The sequence below is a fragment of the Peromyscus maniculatus genome, chromosome 14, assembly GCF_049852395.1.
Source record: "Peromyscus maniculatus bairdii isolate BWxNUB_F1_BW_parent chromosome 14, HU_Pman_BW_mat_3.1, whole genome shotgun sequence".
NCBI classification, from domain to species: Eukaryota; Metazoa; Chordata; class Mammalia; order Rodentia; family Cricetidae; genus Peromyscus; species Peromyscus maniculatus.
The window spans coordinates 35403118-35423016 of NC_134865.1; the positions used below are offsets into that span (position 1 = coordinate 35403118).

At 38.3% G+C, this 19899-nt stretch overlaps 1 protein-coding gene across 4 annotated transcripts in view; it reads right to left on the reverse strand.

Moving 5' to 3' along the window:
• The window catches only part of Snx13 (sorting nexin 13), a 104104-nt gene that overhangs the window by 31160 nt on the left and 53045 nt on the right, over positions 1-19899 (reverse strand). For 2 of the 4 annotated variants that reach the window (XM_076550774.1, XM_076550773.1), the window contains exons 9-16: positions 15205-15288; positions 12219-12357; positions 11786-11874; positions 9834-9933; positions 7470-7612; positions 6130-6234; positions 5255-5387; positions 2014-2051 (exon numbers count right to left, since the gene is read on the reverse strand). In XM_076550774.1, coding sequence (XP_076406889.1) covers positions 2014-2051; positions 5255-5387; positions 6130-6234; positions 7470-7612; positions 9834-9933; positions 11786-11874; positions 12219-12357; positions 15205-15288 — 831 coding nt within the window. Of the gene's footprint in view, positions 1-2013; positions 2052-5254; positions 5388-6129; positions 6235-7469; positions 7664-9833; positions 9934-11785; positions 11875-12218; positions 12358-15204; positions 15289-19899 lie in introns of all 4 variants that reach the window. The other 2 variants (XM_076550772.1, XM_076550771.1) reach the window with 1 other exon arrangement.

Sequence of the window (19899 nt, forward strand, 5' to 3'; positions counted from 1 at the left end):
ATAACATTCTTAAATTTCTTACAAAGAAAAAAAAATGGTTCATTTGTTTGTTTGTTTTCTAATTTTATGTTATGGCAACATTTAAACAGAATTTTTTCTCCCTCTTCACTGTTTTTACAGACTGCTATCCAGGTTGACAAAGAAGTCTAGGATTCAAATGATCCTCTTGCCATAGTCTCCAGGCGAGCTGGGCATATCCGCAAACTTTCTTTGTCAGCTCAGCAAACACAATTACAATGTCACTGGTAGAGCTAGCAGGAATAATGTATCCGCTAATCTCAACAGGGTGATGTGTCAAATAATCAATGCATTAAGTATCTTCACTGCTTAGTACATTGCAATCAACAACTATGTTCAGTTTATAATTCTATTTAAAATTCAGCAAGTCACCAAAGTTTTATTTCATATCATAAAACAAATCTGAGTGACTCCAGCTACATAAAAGCCGGAATTTAAAAGATTAATGAGAAAAACAAAACACTACAAGTAAATGACTCCCAATGTGACTTTTGATTTAGAGATTTTTGGATTCCTTTTAACTTCTAAAAGCACCTACTTTAGACACAAAGAAAAAAAAAACACATTTTACTGTAGATGTAACCAACCGTCTTATGAAATAAGAAACACAGAACCAATACAGAGATGAAAGCTGAGATGTCAGAGCAATAGCTAAGAGCTAAAAACCTTACCCTTCACTGTCACTGTTGCCCTACCTCTCCAAAAGAGACCTACTTCCTGTGTGTCTGTCTTTTCATAGTATTTCTGTTCTGCCTTCTCATTGGTTGTAAACCCAACCACATGACCTCCTAGTCTCTGCCTGTCTGTACAGACCTCCAGGTCTTCTATGGTTGGTTTTGAGATTAAAGGCGTGTGTCTCCATAATGGCTGTATCCTTGAACACACAGAGATCCGCCTGTCATGTGATTGGGAATAAAGGTGTGTGCCACCACGCCAAAGGCTTCTGCTATGGCTTGCTATTAGCTCTGACCCCCAGGCAACTTTATTTATTAACATACGAATCACATTTTAGTACAAATAAAATATCACCATATTTCTCCTTTTCTATTTTAATAAAAAGAAAAAAGGAAAAAGATTATAACTATCATAAGAAAAACTATATACAAAAGTACAATAACTATATACAATATATACATGTAATAAATACCTAAACAATGTCTAGTCCATTTGTATTTGACAAATTCAGAGAAAATAATTCCATTACCTATCCTATTTTGGTAAGTCCAAAATGTACCTAATTCACTTTCTATCCTAACTAATCTTCAACTATAACTAATTAATCTTCAACTCCCTCAGAGACCCAAGAAGGAAATAATATTACCTAATAAAAAATAAAAACAGGAAGTGCATGCAAGCAGCTTCCAAAAAAAAAAAAAAAAAATGTGAGTTGACAGAAACAGCCAGCTGCCTGGACAGTCACCTGAGGTTTCTCCACAGTGTTGGGGCATCATCTTCAGCCTATATGCTTAGCGTATCTGACAGACTCATTTGTGAAGTAGGATGTACACAAGGTCAACAGTTCAACCTCACACTGGGTGAGAGCAGTCCATGTTCCAGAAACACCTGAATTCCACTAGTGTCCTGTCATAATTCAGGATTTTAAATTCTGGAAATTGTTGATGGTTTTTTTTTTTTTTGAAAACTCTAGCTACAGATATGGCCTCACTATATAGCCCTGGTTGGCATGAAACTCACTATGTAGACCAGGCTAGCCTTGAGATCACAGAGATGCCCTGCCCCTGCCTCCAATATGCTGAGATAAAGAAATTGATTCCTTTATAAAATTCAACTGCAGCTTTGTAGGTGTGATCTAATCCTCATTTCTTAAAAAGGAAAATTCAAAGTCGTAGATGCCTCACAAACTTAACATTTCTTTAAAAGCATAACAATGTCCTTTCATTCTATAGGGCAGCTTGAAGCTTCTTATGTATTAAAAGCCTGTCACAGTATTTTCAAGATATTTTACTAATTAAAGTACTCATAAGTAGTACTTACCAAATTTATGCTTCCTGTAGGAGACCCATTAAAAGATTCTACAAAAGGAAAATAAAGCATAATATGCAGCAATCCAGCTGAATATACAAAATGTATAAAGCTATTGCTTTATGTAGGTTTAAACATTAATAATGCAGCTCATATAAAAGCAGGGCAACAATGAAACTGTTTTACACTTCCAAATAACTAACCTTTTAAATCTCTAACTATCATGTAATTAGACATTTAAATGAATGAAAATATGCATACACCTGACAGGCGCACACAAACAAACTCACATGTAAGTACCAAGTAACAGTAAGTAATCGTTTTTACACCTTTTCTCATGTATCATATGGTGTTGTTTAATGTGAGTCAAGAACTCAGAGTGAAGCCCATTAGGTAATTACAGAATTATTTTCTTATTTCTGTCTCTGAGTATTAAAAAAATATATAAATAATATCACTCTTCAGTGTGAGATACAAATACATGGATCTTAAAAATATCTAATAATCCATTGTTTTCTCATAAATTCAGCATAAAACATTACCGTTTAGATTCTGAAATCACTGTATGCAATGCATATTTAATTAAGCAATAATGATGAGAAAATAATTTTGTAATGAATGTTAGGAAAGTATATAGCTAGGCTTGATGATGGATGCTTACAAAGAGCCAGAGAAATCAAAAACAGAAAAGGAGAAAAATGTGCACAAAAATGTCGAGACTCACAACTTTGTATGCTGACTTAAAAAAAATTTTTTTTAAGCCTTGGAGGAAAATGCAAGTGTTAGAATAATAACAAAAAATGTAAATAAATGCTAGCAAATAAGTCAAGTAGAGATTAATAACACTAATGACTAATAACAATAATCTCTTCTTTGCTCTTGGGTTTGCTACATATCTAAGCAAATGAAACTTTAAATTACAGTGTCTCTGCTATGGTAAAATACTACTCATACACAATTTAACGTTCATGTACCTTTTCCAGACTTTACCAATGTATAAATGTGACTAGTTCAATGAATCTTCAATTAGACTTCATTACCTGTACAGTTCTAACTAAGAGGAGCAGGTGGTATTGTCTTCTATCCTAAATAACTTGTTATACAAAGAGCATTTCTTAGTTTCCCAGACTTCTGATCACAAAAAAACAAATGGGAAACTTCATCTAGAAATACTCTTTGGTTCATAAGCAGATGATTCCTACAGCAAATAAATATGCTGACTGTCCTCCTTATATGATTAACACTTCCTACCCTTCTGTGGTCTGGCAATCTCTTAAGCCTTGTGACCAGAGAAAAGTCTCAAAAATAAGTAATAGTACAGAGAGACATAAGCACTAAGAACTCAATGTGAGAATGCTAGACCTATAATCTGAAATATAAAAGACAATAAATCTGACAGACATTTAAAATTATGTTGCATATTATACTATTTCTCTAGTATCATTTTAAAACTGGCTTTCAAAACTGATTATTTTCTGTGTGTAAAATGCATAAAAAAATCAGTTAAGACAATAAGGTATTAGAAAGCAATGAAGCATTATTCTAAAAGGACAGACACATAGATGTGGGCAAATAGATGGCTTAGCAGATTAAGGGCGATGGTTGCCCTGGCTGTTTGAAACCAAGAACTCACAAGGTGAGAGGAGAGAACTGACCTGCAGGTAGTACTCTGACCTCCACATGTGTGATACACGCACACATACATGCATACCCATGCACGCACACACCCCATACATGTATTTTACATATACATAATTACAAACTACAGTCAGTGATTTAATCTGAAGTCACTCAGTAACTGATATATGAGAGAAGTCTATTTATTTTAGAACAAAGCCAATTAAAAAAATCTTAACCAAATTTATATTTAAAGTAAGTAGAAGATTTGGACTGACTGGTGGGAAGGATGACTTGAGACAATAAGCCAATCCTACTCACAGAGAGCATGTAGGTACTATCAGCATCTCAAATCACAGAGCACTTAGGGTATTTGATCATGATTCAATTTATCTTGTTCCATTCTGGGTTACACAACAGATCCACTTCAAAAGTATTAAGAAAATTTCCAAGTGGATGAAATGAATATAAGCGGAACACTTTACAATAGATATTTTAGCATAGTGAGCTGAGAGCTGCTTTTTCAAATTTCACAAAAGGATCTATCATTTCCAGCAGCAATACAAAATACAGATAAACTGTACAATCTTGCTATGCCTCTCCTCTACAAAGCATAACATTTCAAGAAATAAACTACTTCCTTAACTACACAATTATAACTAAAGGGTTAAGCACTCCTAGTAGATTAATGTATCTGTTTTCAAGTGATCTTGTCTAAAAAGCCTATGAATAAGTAAACGGTAAAATCAAAAGATGTCCTTGAGGCAATTAGTTCTAAATTTTCCAATTCACTTTATCTTTACATTGCTTATTTATTTAGAATATCCAAGAAAGCTGTTCAAATCTTAACAAAGCCCCAGAATTTTATCACAGTAAAATGACGGCTGGATGGAGGAATTCATGTTTGAAGGCCTCTTGCTCCATCATGACATGTTAGTTTCCACTTACACAACCTTTACGCCTGTGCTTTAACTCAAAAAACATTTCACACAGAGAATTCTGTTTAAAAATGATGAGTGAGTTATGCTATGATGATGAAACATTATTCCAGATTTACAACTGACAAAAATGAATTAAAGCAAATAAACTATAAGACATAAGCAGTAATGAGGAGAATGAAGGTAAAAATCTAAATACCCTCTGACTCTTCCAAATGCTTATCATACTAGAACATGTCGCTCATTCTCAGTATCATCATTTAAAAAAAAATAAAAGATTGAAATAAATTACTTGGGTATCTCTAGGTAAATAAGCACCCTTAATGTGTAAGCTTTAGAAAAGGACACAATTAAAGGAAACAGCTACCACACTGTACACTGCTTTATAGCCTGGGGCCTATTCTCAGAGGCATTACTTCTTTCCTCATTTATTCTTCACAATAACCTTACCTGTCACACAAAAGTATCACTTCATCATCACTGATCAGCAAAATAGAAATCATCATAAAAATATTCTGGATGACCCATATTAAGAAAACATTCTTAGTCTCACATTCCCTTATATCCTTTAAAATATATTACAATTTACATTTGGAGTTTAGAACCATCTTTTATCATGTTTAAAAAGGTCATTCTTTTAGTAATCAGAATGCACACTGAAACACACCACCCCTCACACACACACCTTTCTATCTTACCTCCATCCCCATCATCTGATCCTCTGAAACTAGGATCTTTTAACATGTCAAGCTCGGCTAACATCCGTACATACAGTGCATTCTGCCTGAAGGAAGGATAAAACCTTTCATCCCGTAGCATCAATTCATATACCTGTGGAAATAATTGAGGTATTCAAAACTTAATACATATTAATTAATGATTTTGCTACATAAAGTATCACAAAAGCTCTATTCCTGTTTTTCTATAATGTATCATTATTTAAAAGGTGTCAACAATAAGACAGTTTAATAACTAATATGATATTCTGGACCTTGCAGTGACTAAAAGGTTCCTACCTTAATATAAGTTATGTGATATTATGCTATTTTTATGCTCTGGGAAGTAGTGTTTTCTAAGGAACAAATACATATATGAAAGTTTATATTAAGATGAATTTTGAGGCACACTTTTTTATATATAGATATCTACATACTGAATTCTTTTTTTTTTTTTTTTTTTTTAAGATTTATTTACTGTGTATACAGTGTTCTTCCTGCAGGCCAGAAGAGGGCACCAGATCTCATTACAGATGGTTGTGAGGCACCATGTGGATGCTGGGAATTGAACTCAGGACCTCTGTCTGGAAGAGTAGCCAGTGCTCTTAATCAGTGAACCATCTCTCTAGCCCCTACTTACTGAATTTTTAGACGAGTATCTGGCTGTTACTTCAGATTAAACAGAGCAACACAAAATAAGAACTTTTCTCAATGGCCATTCAATGAAATAAAAAAGTCATTTACATTCTTGCAATAGGAGTTATTACAACTCTAATATTTTTTAGCAATTATTCTACTTAAAAAAAAACCTATATGTACACAGAAATACTTTTTCAAGAAACATGAAATATTAATACCTTTCTTTGAATGTCATCAAAGATTTCTGGAGTTGGATCTTCATGATTCAAAGTATCTGCTAATTTTGCTACTAAATAATCATCAACAATAACTCTTGGAGATGCCTAACAGAGAAAAAAAATTAATGATCTTTGTAATTTCTAAATATAAGTAAACAGTAAAAAATTGGAGTTAATAAGAGACTCCTATAATTTAGAGTAGCTGGTAGGTAAGAATCACTGGTTTCCCAGCGAGACACTGCAGTGTTTAAGAAAGCTAAAACACAGCCAGAGCATTTGTTCATCCTGTAGACTGCAGGACACTCACAACGGTCTTTCTGTCTTTTTGAAGAGTTGTTTACTTTGTGTGTCTAAGTATTTCTTCTGTGTATCACATGTATTCCTGGTGCCAACAGAGTTCAGGAGAGGGTGCTGGACCCGGGGAACTGGAGTTCCAGGTGGCTGTGAGCTGCCCTGTGGGTGCTGGGAATCCACCCAGGTCCCCTGGAGAGCACTCAGTGCTCTCCCCTGGTGAGCCAGCTCGCTAGCCCTGGCAGACAGACTTAATTCTTGAATTTATGGAGCAAATTTCATCTTTGTAGGCCTTACTCCCAAAATTAAAAAAAAAAAAAGGAGATAATTCTACATGAGGTTATCAAAATCACTATTAAGGATTAACAAAGATTTACTTAAGGCATAGTTGTATAGTGTTTGGCACACAAGATACACTGTCATCAGGAGTTAAATCAGTCAAGCAATCAGTAGTTATTTAAGTACTATAGGACTAATTTGACACCAGATAACCTTCTGAATAGCTATTAAAAGACTACCATTATCCTAAACTTATTTTAGTGACCAATGTTGCAGCAAAGCTCCAATGTGATGTGGGAACAAAAGAAATCTTGAAGATGAACGTGTTGCTAGAATTTTCATTTCAAAACCTATGCAACCCATGCAGAAACACCAAATCTGATCTTTCTTTTTATAAGGGACTGGGCCTGAACTGAAGGCCTGTGCTAGCTGGACGAGTGCTGAACTGCTAAGCTCCACCTGCCGCCCTCTTCTGCCTCCTTCTGCACACACACCCCGTCTCTTCTATCCTTCTGATCTCTGCCTATCAGGTCCCCGAATCCCAGTCTTGACTTGGTCATTTAGTATTTCCATGAACTTACACATACTAATTAGATTTTATAAAACTGATTCCTCCCGTGGACAATGAGAATAAATATACACAGGAAGCCTGTCCTTAGGATTAAAGAAGGCAAGGTCACTGAAGCCATCATATCCAGTATAGTAAGTATCACAGAGTATTACGAATAATACTACCAAAGACAGAAAAAGGGATGACAATAGAGCCTTACCTTCTCAGACAAATACTGTTCATAGATTCCAACAGCAGCTGCTCTTAGCAGACCTTTGGTTTGGTTGGTCTGATGTTTTCCGTCTCTCTGACGGCTTGACAGAACCTCCAGCTGCTGCTGGGCTGTAACCCGGTACCCTTCCACTGTCATCCAAAAGAAGAGATGAGCTTGACCTCCAGTTTGCTGCATATAATCTACCAAACCAGAGCCACAGCAACAGTTACCAACGTCACACTTTTAGGTTCATATTACTGTATGATACATAAGAAGAGTTACAGTTTCAAATACCCAAACTCTGTATTTCACATACTAAAATGGACCAGAGGAAGCCCATGAGCCCTCAACCCTACAGAAAGAACTATGGGCAACAAAGAGATTGGGAGACACAGTTTTCCCCAGGGAAGAGCACACCACCTGGTCATTCAATACTAAATGGTCAGCCCAGAAAACACAACTAAAAGTAATATTATACATAAGGAATATGTCTGTATATACACATGTGTGTGGAAGAACAATTAATAAAAAAGAGGTCACTGATTTGACAGCAAAGTGGGGTGTATGGGAGGGTTCAGAAGGAGGGAAGGAGGAAATGATGGAATTATACTAATCCCAAAAAAATAAAGAAACATAAGCAAGGGGTTTAGTAAATCTCTAATGTCAAAAGGTAAATGTAAATTGGTTAAGCTAAATAAAACAGGAGAAAGCTTTGTGTAATTGTTTTTGAGATAGAATCTCACTAGCGGTTCAGGCTGGCCTGCAACTTAAGAGCTTTCTACCGAATCCTTCTGCATATAGCCATAAATCACTGTGCCCAACTTAAAGCTTTTTAGTATCATGTCTTGATGATAAAATTCCTAGTGAATGTGCTACATAAACTTTATATAAGTAACTACACAATCAACATTCAATTTTTATTCTGAAAAAAGATTAGCAATAACGTAATTGTATAGGTATATTAAAATTACGTTTAGCATTGTATGAAACCATATATACTTTGTTCACATAAATAATGATTCAAAGATTTAAGAATGCTGGAAATGTCTACCAGATAAAAGTAATTTTAATGTGATATTAACAAAATAATATGTAAGTACTAAAAAACCATAAAAACAAAGTATCTCATTCATACATATCATGTGTTCCCAATCAAGTATGATTTTTTGTTTTGAGACAGGAACTCCCGTAGCTCAGGCTGGCCTTGGAACTGCTATACAGCTGACAAAAAGCCCTGTTCTCCTAAGCCCAATGTTTCCACTTCCCAATACTGAGCCAATAAAGTACTGTTTCTCAATGAATTTAATTCACACTAAACTCTCCTATGGTTTATTTTTAAAATAGTTTGGCAAATGTTCATTAGTTATGAAAAGCATTTATTTATTACCAAAAAAATAAAATGTCTACCTCTATGGTTTCTAAAGGAAAAAAGATAAGCTGGGTGGTGGTGGCGGCAACAGCAGCGCACGCCTTTATTCCCAGCACTTGGGAAACAGAAGAAGGAAGATCTCTATAAGTTCCAAGACAGCCACGACAGTTACACAGAGAAACCCTGTCTCGAAAAACCAAAAAAAAAAAAAAAAAGAGGGTGGGGGTGGGGGAGGAGAAGATGAGCTCAAATTGGAATGCAAAATAATAACCATCCAAATTCACTAATATCTTAAACTATTAAACTTCAAGCAAAGTAGCAGAGTGAGAAGCCAGCAAACTCTACAATGAAGTACAGGCAGGGACTGTCTAATGGAACTCTGAAATGAAAATTCTGAAAACCAGGCTAAAAGACCTGGGGAATTCAACTCGCTGAAGTGTAAAATAGGACAATCAGTGCAAAGTAAGTATAGTGGTTCTTCAAAAAAATGAGTAAGAAAATTATGATTCACTAATTCCACTCACTGTTATATACCTAACAGAATTGAAAGAAGAATCTCAAAAGGCTGCTTATGCATCCATATACATTGTAACCTCATTCTCATTAGCAAAACTATGGACATAACCCAAGAGTCCAGTGAGGACGAGTGGATATGCAAGGATACTGGGGGGCAGGAGAGGGGAGCACACATGTGCGTTTACGGATGTGACAGCCTTAAAAAGGAGGGAAACTCTGACATATGCTGTAACATAGAAGAAACCCGAGGATATGCTAAAAAATTAAGTCCATCACTTTAATAAGTACAGAATTCTGCCTTATAACAGAAGAACCTTTTAGAGAGATAGATGGGGGATGCTTGTACCTTAATAATGTATTTAATATCACTGAACTATACACTTAAAAGTATTAAGTTTTAGAATTTTGGGGTTACTTGTATTTTACCACAAGTTTAAAACCAAAAAAATTTAACGTCAATATTATTCAAATAAAATTTTACCTACCCATAAAAAATTGTAGTGCAACATTGTCTACAAGAATGCTGTCCAAGGGGACTGTACAAAGTTTCCCAAAGTTTGCTGCTAGCTTCACAGTATTTATTTCCTACAGACACAAATGAAGACAGTTAGCACTTTAATCACCAATCACTAGGGCAGGATGTTTACATAAATATAAGGAAAATGCAACCTTCTATCAGAATGTGACAAAGACGAAGATTCCCCTTTTCATGCATGTTGGTTTCCAATAAAATACTCTGCTGAGTGACTCTAAATCCCTACTCATTTTAAGAAATAGTTATCAAATAATCATTTAAAATATAATAAGAATTCATTTCCTCCAATACACAATAATCTATATAATTGTATTTTCATGTATTCTCTATTTCCACATATTCTAGTGTAAAACAAACACTGCAGGAAATAAAGACAAAAGAATATGCTTGAATGCTTCACTTATTCAAAACCACTCATTACTTTCATTTTGCTTGGCATTTATCTAATAGGAAAACACTTCCAAAGAGCAATGTTGCTTTTAACAAAGTAAAACCTCTGCTACTGATAGAAAAATTTTATTTCTTTTCAAATATAAATAGTGAACTACACAGGCAAATCAACCGAACAAGATAGCTACCTACAAAGAGAACTTTGATTAGAGAAAAGGTTCAAAATGTAAAGAGCATTAGTGCCGGGCACTGTGTTGGATACATTCTACACAATGCCGGGCTGGGTACGATCACCCCGACTGTACAGACAAGGAAAGCAAGCATCAGAGGTTAGTTTCTGTCTGCACGGATGGTCCACTGTGGGCAACACCATCACAGGCGGGCTGAGGCTACGCTGTGTAAGAAACTAGCAGCAGTGAGCAGAGCAGGTCAGGAAGCAGCACTCGCTCAAGGTGGCTTCTGCCCCAGGTCCTGCCCTGCTGCCCCTCACTGTGGATTGTGGCCTGGCAGTGTCAGACGGAGTCTTCCCTTCCCTAAGCTGTTTTATCACAGCAGCAGAGCCAAGGGAGACGACCCGACCCGTGAGAGCACACATTGGCCATCAACCCCTTCCCTTCGGCACTCATCTCCAGTCCCCTCTAATCGGCCTTCATGCCACCTTACTCAAACACCCAGGTGCTGTACTGTTACCTGGCGGGACAGTCTTCACATGAGATGCTGCAGTGCGTGTGCTGATGCCACACACACTACCATATTACTCTCGACATGCTAAGCAGTCCCTCAAATCAAATCTCCACTGCTTCTGACAGCCATCATTAACATTTGGATGATTTGTACTGATTTTTGTGCTAGAACCTCAAGTGTTTCTGAAACAGTTATCACTTTCACCGTCTTGTCATTTAAATTTCACCTACTATCACTTAAAGCAGACCTTATTCCTGACAGCTTTAACAGACCACATCCTCTAACACCGAGACCCATGTCCATGGCTCAACAGAGAGCTGCAGGCCAGAGCACTGCACAGGAGACTTCAGGCAGTGCTACCACCAACCTTCCTGAACTGCTTTACGACGAATCTGTCAAGCTCTAGCACATGAATCTCTTTGGGACTGAATATGCTCAGTTGGCAAAGTGCTTGCAAGCTTCAGAACCCGAGTTCAGATCCCCAGGATCATATAAAAATTCCAGACACAGAAGCTTGTATCTGCAACCCTCACCCTGGGGTGGAAAGCGTAGAGACTGGGTTATTCTTAGAGCTCAGTGGCCAGCTACTCTAGGTGGCAGGCAGGCGAGCTCCAGGTTCAGTAAGGGATCCTACCTCACTAAGGTAGAAAGCAACCGCGGAAGGCACCTCTGGCCTCCACGTGTACTTGAGCATGCGCACACACTCTTCTGTTTAAGTCCTGTTGTAAATAGTTCCATTAATTAATATCCTATTTTTGTCACACGCCAGGATTTCAGTCACCATGAAGTTTACAACTAGGTGCGATTTCAAAAGTATTTTATACTTACTTTGCCTGACTGTAACCGCTGTATTCTTGAGTCACATACTTTCTTTACAAATAATAAACTATTTATTTGATTTTTAATAGTGTTAATATCTGAAAGAAAAAAATTCATTATAAGCTAAAAATTGTAGTTTTTCAGAAATACTTAACACACACTATAATTCAACAAAATAATCAATACAGCAATTTTGCTTTAATAAAAACTATGAAATTGCTTCATAAAATTACTCATTGACTTTAAATTAAACCATATCTACTATCTCTAGGGACAACTGCAAAACACCATCTTCACGTTTACTCTAAGAACATGTTAGTACAGTAAGGAAGACTTAATCTGAGTAGTGAAAACCAGACATTTCCGGTTTCACTCAGGCAATGGAAAGCTTTCCTAAGGTAGACGACAGTCCTCAGAGAGCACTGTCGGAAGAGTCACTTGCCGTCACCAGCTGTGTCTAAGGACCTAAGGTACTGGAGCTCTTCGGCCGCCTTATCTCGGACTGCTTCCAACTCGCCGACATTGTCACTCAATTTAATGATGTTCATAAAGGCCTCGTAGTTACAATTTGAATCACGGATCTAAAAATAAGGTTTGAGAGAACAGATAGGAGAAGGTTACTTACTAAGGACACACTTCAGCACTGAATGACAGCTATGGGCCAGGCACCCAAAGGAAAAAGCAGTGTGTTCAAGCACTTACATTAAAATGGATCACACCAACAAAACAGATCAAGCTAAACACATTACATCCCGAAAAGCACAGACTCATGCTCAGAAAGAGTGGTGATAGCAAGGAAATCAAGGTGGCTGGAGCTAAACCAAGACGACCTGGACACCAGAGGATGAGCAGCAGGAATGGAGTAAGAATTCTACAGTATAAGGGTTTGAGTGCTGTACTCTGAAAATCAAGAAATCCAGTCACTGGGTTTAAACTAGAAACAGTTTGACAATCAAGTAGAGAGGAAAAGGACAAAGTGTGGGAAACATGGCAGCAGCAGTCATGGGGGTGTGATAAGGAGGGCTGTAAAGTTCCCTGCGCAATGTTTTACAGTTACATCTTTTACAGACAGTACCAAAAGCTAAAGTGAGAAGTGAAGAGCACTAAAACTACCCTAAAACTTGTGGCCTGAAGACCAGGAACAGTGGAGCCACCACCAGGCAGGACAGAGACAGCACTGGAAGAGCGGGGTCAGGAAGCTCTGAAGCATCCAAATGTAAAGACCAAGTTTGCTTTTCCACAGGAAAGGCAGGGGTTCAGGAACGACTAGGCAAATGTGTGATTTTCAAGTCACTGACACAGAGGCAACACGTAAGACCATGAAGCTGCAGGGGAGGCACAGAGAACAAGTGTGGACTGAAAGAGGGGCTATCCTAGATCGAGCACACTCAAAACAGCAAAAGACTAAGAAAGGCCAAAATTTAAAATGGGGGGAAAAAAAGCGTGGTGTCATAACCAGCCAAGTGTTGACACTTCCTCCAAAGAAACATCACCTCCAGGTGGGAGAAGGTGGCTTGTGAGCCTCAGAAGGTAAGTAAGTCCCATGCCTGGGAAAGCTGACCCTTGGAAGGTTCTCGAAGCTTTAGGAGCAGGCTGGTTGCTGGGAGAGGACAAGACTAGTCCAGACCAAGAGACTTCGCGGATGTGCAGAGCTGCCTCTAAGACCTGCAGCTTTTTGAGTCATCCACCATGTTGGGGTGGGCTGTTCAGTTATCAAGAGCTTTGAAGTCACCCCTGTTCCTTCTAAGTCACCCTCTGCCCACTCCCCTATCAGCAGTCCCAATAATAATTCATTGGTTTCTTTTCTGTAATTATTACTTTGGTCTGCCATGGGTTCCCTGTCTGAAGTAGACATATGCATGTTGTGTCTCCCAGGAAAGTTTCCCACACAACACCAAGACAGTGTTTTGTAAGGGTGGAAGTGATGGAAATATAAAAACAGGAAAAAATACAAAGATTTCAGGGCAGATTAAGGATACAGATGAGATGAGCAGTCATGAAGTTATAATGAGGGTAGATGCCCCCAGCACAAGCACATGCAGCAACTACTGGGGAGGAATGGAGAGTAAGATTCTTTTTTTTTTTTTTTTTTTTTTTTTTGGTTTTTCGAGACAGGGTTTCCCTGTGTAGCTTTGCGCCTTTCCTGGAGCTCACTTGGTAGTCCAGGCTGGCCTCGAACTCACAGAGATCCACCTGGCTCTGCCTCCCGAGTGCTGGGATTAAAGGCGTGCGCCACCAACGCCCGGCGAGAGTAAGATTCTATTAGACTTAATCATGGCTATCACACAGTGAGTAACAGAGCATCACTAAACGATCATCCCAACCACTGTGACTGATAAAACACTTTCAATGAGGAAAAGCAACCGAGCTGTGAAAAGGCAGCAGACCGTCTGAGATGCTGTCCCTCTCACAGAAAGCCCAACAACGGGGACTGCAAAGGACAGACCTCAGAGACAGGCACAGCCACGGCACGGACACTCGCTCTCATTAGAAACCAGACAGCAAGTAGACAAACTGACATTTCCAACCACACATCTTTACAAGTACTAAAATAAAACTGTCAAACACTCTAGAGAAAGTGAAAGTATTCTGGACTCTTACAGTAAAACATATTTTACGACAAGCTAAGACTCAGTGAGCTTGAAGACACTGATGCCCATAAACCTTGAAAATTATACAGATCCTACAGGAAATTGTTCAGAATAAAATAAAATAAGAGCAAACTGATATTTAGAATTATAAAAAATTAGGATTATTAAAAATGACACATAAGAGTTTATTTTTCCTTTGGTGTTTAAGAAATTATGATACAAAAAGCCTAAGTTGCACTAATGAAGAAATGATATGTGTGTATAGGTATATAAAGGAGTCCACAGGACAGGGAGGTAGATGATCCTCCTGCCAAGGCTCACAATGGATATGAGGGAGGGAAACAGTGTTCCATGCATATGCTGATGAAGTGGTTCATTCTAATTTTTATAACAACCACTAAAACAGCAATAGTTACAAAAGAGAGGAGGAAGAAATATTAGCTGAAAAGCCATTTGGGCTACTAAATCAAATACTAAGTATTATAGTTAACTAATAAAAAGCAAGAAGTGAAGCCAGAAAATCAGCACATTAAAGGCCACACACTTTTAGGGCCAGCAAGATGGGTGTCCTCAACATTTCATATAAGGAATATGCAACCTGTATAAGAATTGTTCAAATTACTCATCTCAACATATATAGGCAGTGAAAGCCACAACTTTAAATAGTAGTAACACCATAATAGTAAAGAAGGTACTAGAAATGTAGAGAGTACTTTAAAAATAGCTTTTACTTCATTTCTTTAATATACTGTTGGTTAATCATTCTGATCTCAAAACTCTGTTTTTACTGCTAAAAACCTGTTTCAAATACAAGTCACAAATTCAAAAGGTACTTACCATCCATATGACATATTGATTAATATAATCAGGATCACTGAGTTGATTTATTAATGGAAGAAGAATTCCTCGTGCAAGGATTTCCTAAAAATAAATTTAAAAATAGATAGCTTAATCGTCTTCTCCAATCTACCACAGTGTAAGCTTCCTTAAACAACAGTAGAATTATGATACACATGGAATCACTGCAGCCTAAAAGGCGAGCCACCATTCCCATACATTAATGAGATAGAAGTATCAATACCAACTGAAACATATTTCTATGAGGCTCATACCACAGGAGGGAGCCCATGCCTGACACTGCCTGGAGGGCCAGCACCCAGAGACCTAGGATAGAGAACCAAACACAACTGGCCAAAAAATAAAAATAAAAAAAGTCAGTGAAATGATTCCTAATGACATTCTGCTATACTTGTAGACCAGACAGAGCCTGGCATAATCGTCATCAGAGAGGCTTCATCCAGCAGATGGATGGGAGCAGATGAAGAGACCCACATACAAACATTAGGCAGAAGTAGGAGGGAGAGACTGCAAGGAGTGGAGGGAAGGGAAACTGAGGTCAGGATTAATATATGAGAAAAGGAAGGAAGGAAGGAAGGAAGGAAGGAAGGAAGGAAGGAAGGAAGGAAGGAAGGAAGGAAGGAAGGAAGGAAGGAAGGAAGGATACAGACAGACAGGCAGGCAGACAGAGCAAGCCACGTCTCTATGAAACCAGAGGGGAATAAAAATCAATAAAAGAATACCTCTGGAATACTAGTATTTGTGTGAATCTTTAAAAGACAAAATATTAGCATAAAGGTGTTTTTGGATCCAAGCATCTATATTAAATGTATTTAAAAAGAAAAGAACACACTACTTTCAGAACTGTCCACTTCAAGTGATGAGATGGAGCAAGTACCATGTACTATCAGCAGCATGGGCTAAACCCGGGTAGCTGGTATACAAATGTCACCTCTACCTGACTATTTTCCCAATGAAAATGGGAAAAAATTAATAATAGTATCCACTCATGTACTCTAGATACAGTCCCACTCTTAGCAGTTTTTATGCTCTTATCTACTAAAACTCTGCCCCCTTCTAATGTTTTACTCAAGAATCGAATATCCTTGTGTCTTTCCCATCATGCATCTCCATCCCATTCATTTCCCCATCCCTTTGTATCTACAAATGATTTAAGTACAATCAATCTGGTCATGGAAGCTGTAGTGTGACACAGTGAGTCTTACATTCTATCCATACATCTTTACTTTCACGTGTTCATTGCAAAGAATAAATAAAAAGGAAAAAATAAAAACATAAAATTTGCATGTTTAAAAAAAAAAAAAAAAAGGACTCAGGGCGGCTGCAGGATATCCCAGAGGAGTTCCAGTGAGGATCCAGTGATGATGGTGAACCAGAAACCAGAGGTCTTGAGCCAGACCAGTGACTACTCACTGATGTGAACAATGCTAGTTACACTGACTGGAGGAAAGGTACACTGTGTGACACACCCGGGCTCCCCGAGCTACCAGGATGGGGAAAGAGCTGCAGGAGAGGGGAGATGGAGAGGGGAGATGGAGAGGGGAAGATGGAGAGGGGAGATGGAGAGGGGGAGATGGAGAGGGGAAGATGATGGAGAGGGGAAGATGATGGAGAGGGGGAGATGATGGAGAGGGGGAGATGATGGAGAGGGGAAGATGATGGAGAGGGGAAGATGATGGAGAGGGGAAGATGATGAAGAGAAGATGGAGGGGGAAGATGGAGAGGGGAAGATGGAAGGGGGAGATGGAGAGGGGAAGATGGAGAGGGGGAGATGGAGAGGGGAAGATGGAGAGGGGAAGATGATGGAGAGGGGAAGATGATGGAGAGGGGGAGATGATGGAGAGGGGAAGATGGAGAGGGGAGATGGAGAGGGGGAGATGGAGAGGGGGAGATGGAGAGGGGAAGATGATGGAGAGGGGAAGATGATGGAGAGGGGGAGACGGAGAGGGGAAGATGGAGAAGCAAAGACAGTTTTTTGCTTTTTGTTTTGTTCTTGTTTTTGTTTGCTTGCTTTGTTTTGTTTTGGTTTCTTTTTTTTTTTAATTTTCTTGGGGGGAGACTGCAGGGGTGAGGGGAGGATTGGGAGGACTGGAAGGGGAGCAGAATTGGAGTGCCTGATGTGAAATTTCCAAAGAATCAATAAAGAGATTATGTTTTAAAAAATCAATTGACCTATCAAGTGTGCCCTGATCCTTTCAGCTGAAGGCTTTTCCACTTCCAAGTTTAAAATGCATCTGTGCCTGTATTTACAGAATTTGTCTCTTAGTGGTTTTGTTGTTGTTGTTATGCCTTACATTTCTCTTCTATAATAGCACTACCGAGAAACCCTTGGTGTATAAGTGAAATTCCTCAACTGACCTAGTCATTTACGCATCTTTAAAAATACTTACCACTCCTCTAGGCTATTTAAGTACAAGATGGGCATCTACTTACATGAATAGAAATGAAGGCTTAAGAACTTAGAACTGATACTGCTAACATAGAATTTTTTTAGTGGGTATTAACCATCCCCTAATGCCTGTGATATCTAAAGATAACAAAATTCATTTTTTGAGAATACTGGTAATGCTAACTTAATACAATATATTCACTTCCTAAGTAAAAGACCAATTTATTCTCTTGGCAAATCTCTTATTTATCAGTACCATTTCAAAGACCTCTTTTCTTTAAAGAAATATTTTGTATAATCCTGCATGAATAAAATTTTGCTGACAACTATTACCTCATGATAAATTAATATATTTAACAAGCAGTAATGCAGGCACCAGTACTTTCTAGAAATTGGGGTTCTTTACAGTTCTAGATTATAAGGAATATAGTTAATTTCTAACTTTATATTTATTTATTTATTTTACTTCTAAGACAGGGTCTCAAGCAACAAAGACTGGCTTCCAACTTCCTATGTAGCTGAGGATGACCCCGGATGACTAATCCTCCTGCCTAAGTCTCCTAGCTCTCGATGTTACAGGCATGAGCAACCACACTAGGCTTTCTAACTGCTTTTAACATTTTTATTATATTTGAAATTCCTTTCTTCAAATTCTGTTTATGACCCATGTGTTCAAATTTTAAATGTACTTTGTAAGCAGAAAATCCAATCCCCAAAATCATTTTTCAGAGTTGTTTTTTCAAAATAAAAAAACACATAGGAAATAACTGTGATTTTAGGTTTATTATTTAATATAATCAGCGGATAAGTCTTAGAAAATTACTCTGCTCTTCTAATTCGCTCCATAGAGTCTCTGGCTGTTAAAAGGTTCATCACAGGACTCTATTCACCACAGCAGGTAGCCTCTGGCTTGCAATTCTGAGTTTAAGACCCCCAATTCCTTTCACATTATTACATTTGTGGGCGCGCGCGCGCGCACACACACACACACACACACACACACACACACACACACACACACACACACTCCAGCATTGTTGGGAGTTCCTCCACGCAACAGAACAACAATGAAATTGATACAACAGAAAGAGCTCTCCACCTGTCGTGTAACCTAAGCAAAACGTCTGCTGTCAAAGTCTGAATCTGACTACTGAGACAAGAAAACTGACACAGGACTAAAGTGCAATGAATGAAACTGACTGGTTGAATGCAGCACTGTAGTAGACTAGATTTGACCAAAAAGGATGAAATCGGGCCAAAAAGCAATCTATCGTGAGACAAATCGGCTGACCATCCTGCATCATTTTAAACAACAGCTTCACTTCACAGAGCGCAACTCCATTCCTGGCTCTGCAGTAGCGTGTATGTCACACCAGAGAGAAGACCAACAGACTTTCATCCGTCATCACAGCAGAGTCGCTGGTCTGTACCTGCTATATACCACATACTGTGTTAAACTGAGTGTTAAACATACTGTGTTACACTCACAACAGTAGAGATGATAGCAGGTATGCTCTCAGTTAACAGTTCATTATGGAGAAAAGAACCAAGTCAATAAACAATAATATATATATCAATCACTTTGAATGTGGTAAATACTAAGAAGGAAAACTACTGGGCACTGTCTTCAGTACAGGAAAATCCAAAGGAACTTAAAATTCAGTGGTCACAAAAGAAATCGCTGGTGAGGGATATTGAGATACAAAAACTGAAGATATGGCTAACAGTAACAAAATCATTCTGAATAAGATGAACGAAAGTATGATACAACTATCAGTGAGTGGGGAAAAAATAGCACTTCTTGGGGAGAAAACAAGTGTTAACTAGAACTGACTGGTGTCAGAGCTTTTATCCTCAACCAAATTCTAGTTGGTTACTAGAACTCTCTTCCAAACTAGACCTCAACCTTTCTTCATCATTGTATCTTACGTTTTAACAGAATCCAACCAAAGGTGTTTCGCTACAATGCTTCCACCCTCTCACTATCGGATCAAACTTCTCATCCTCACTCTGTATGCGATCGTCCTGGCCTCCCTCTAGCAGGAATCCTAATGAGGGTGTCTCACTACAGCCACCCCTATCTTTCATATGCCTCTGTCACAGTTAGCTTCAGTCGTCAACTTGATATAAACTTAGAGTCACTAGGGAAGAGGGAAGTTCAACTGAAAACTATCTGAATCAGACTGGCCTGTGGCCATGTCTGTAAGGCATTTCTTAACTGCTACTCGATGTAGGAGGGCACAGCCACCATGAACAGAGCCTGACCTATAAAAACAAAGTGAGCT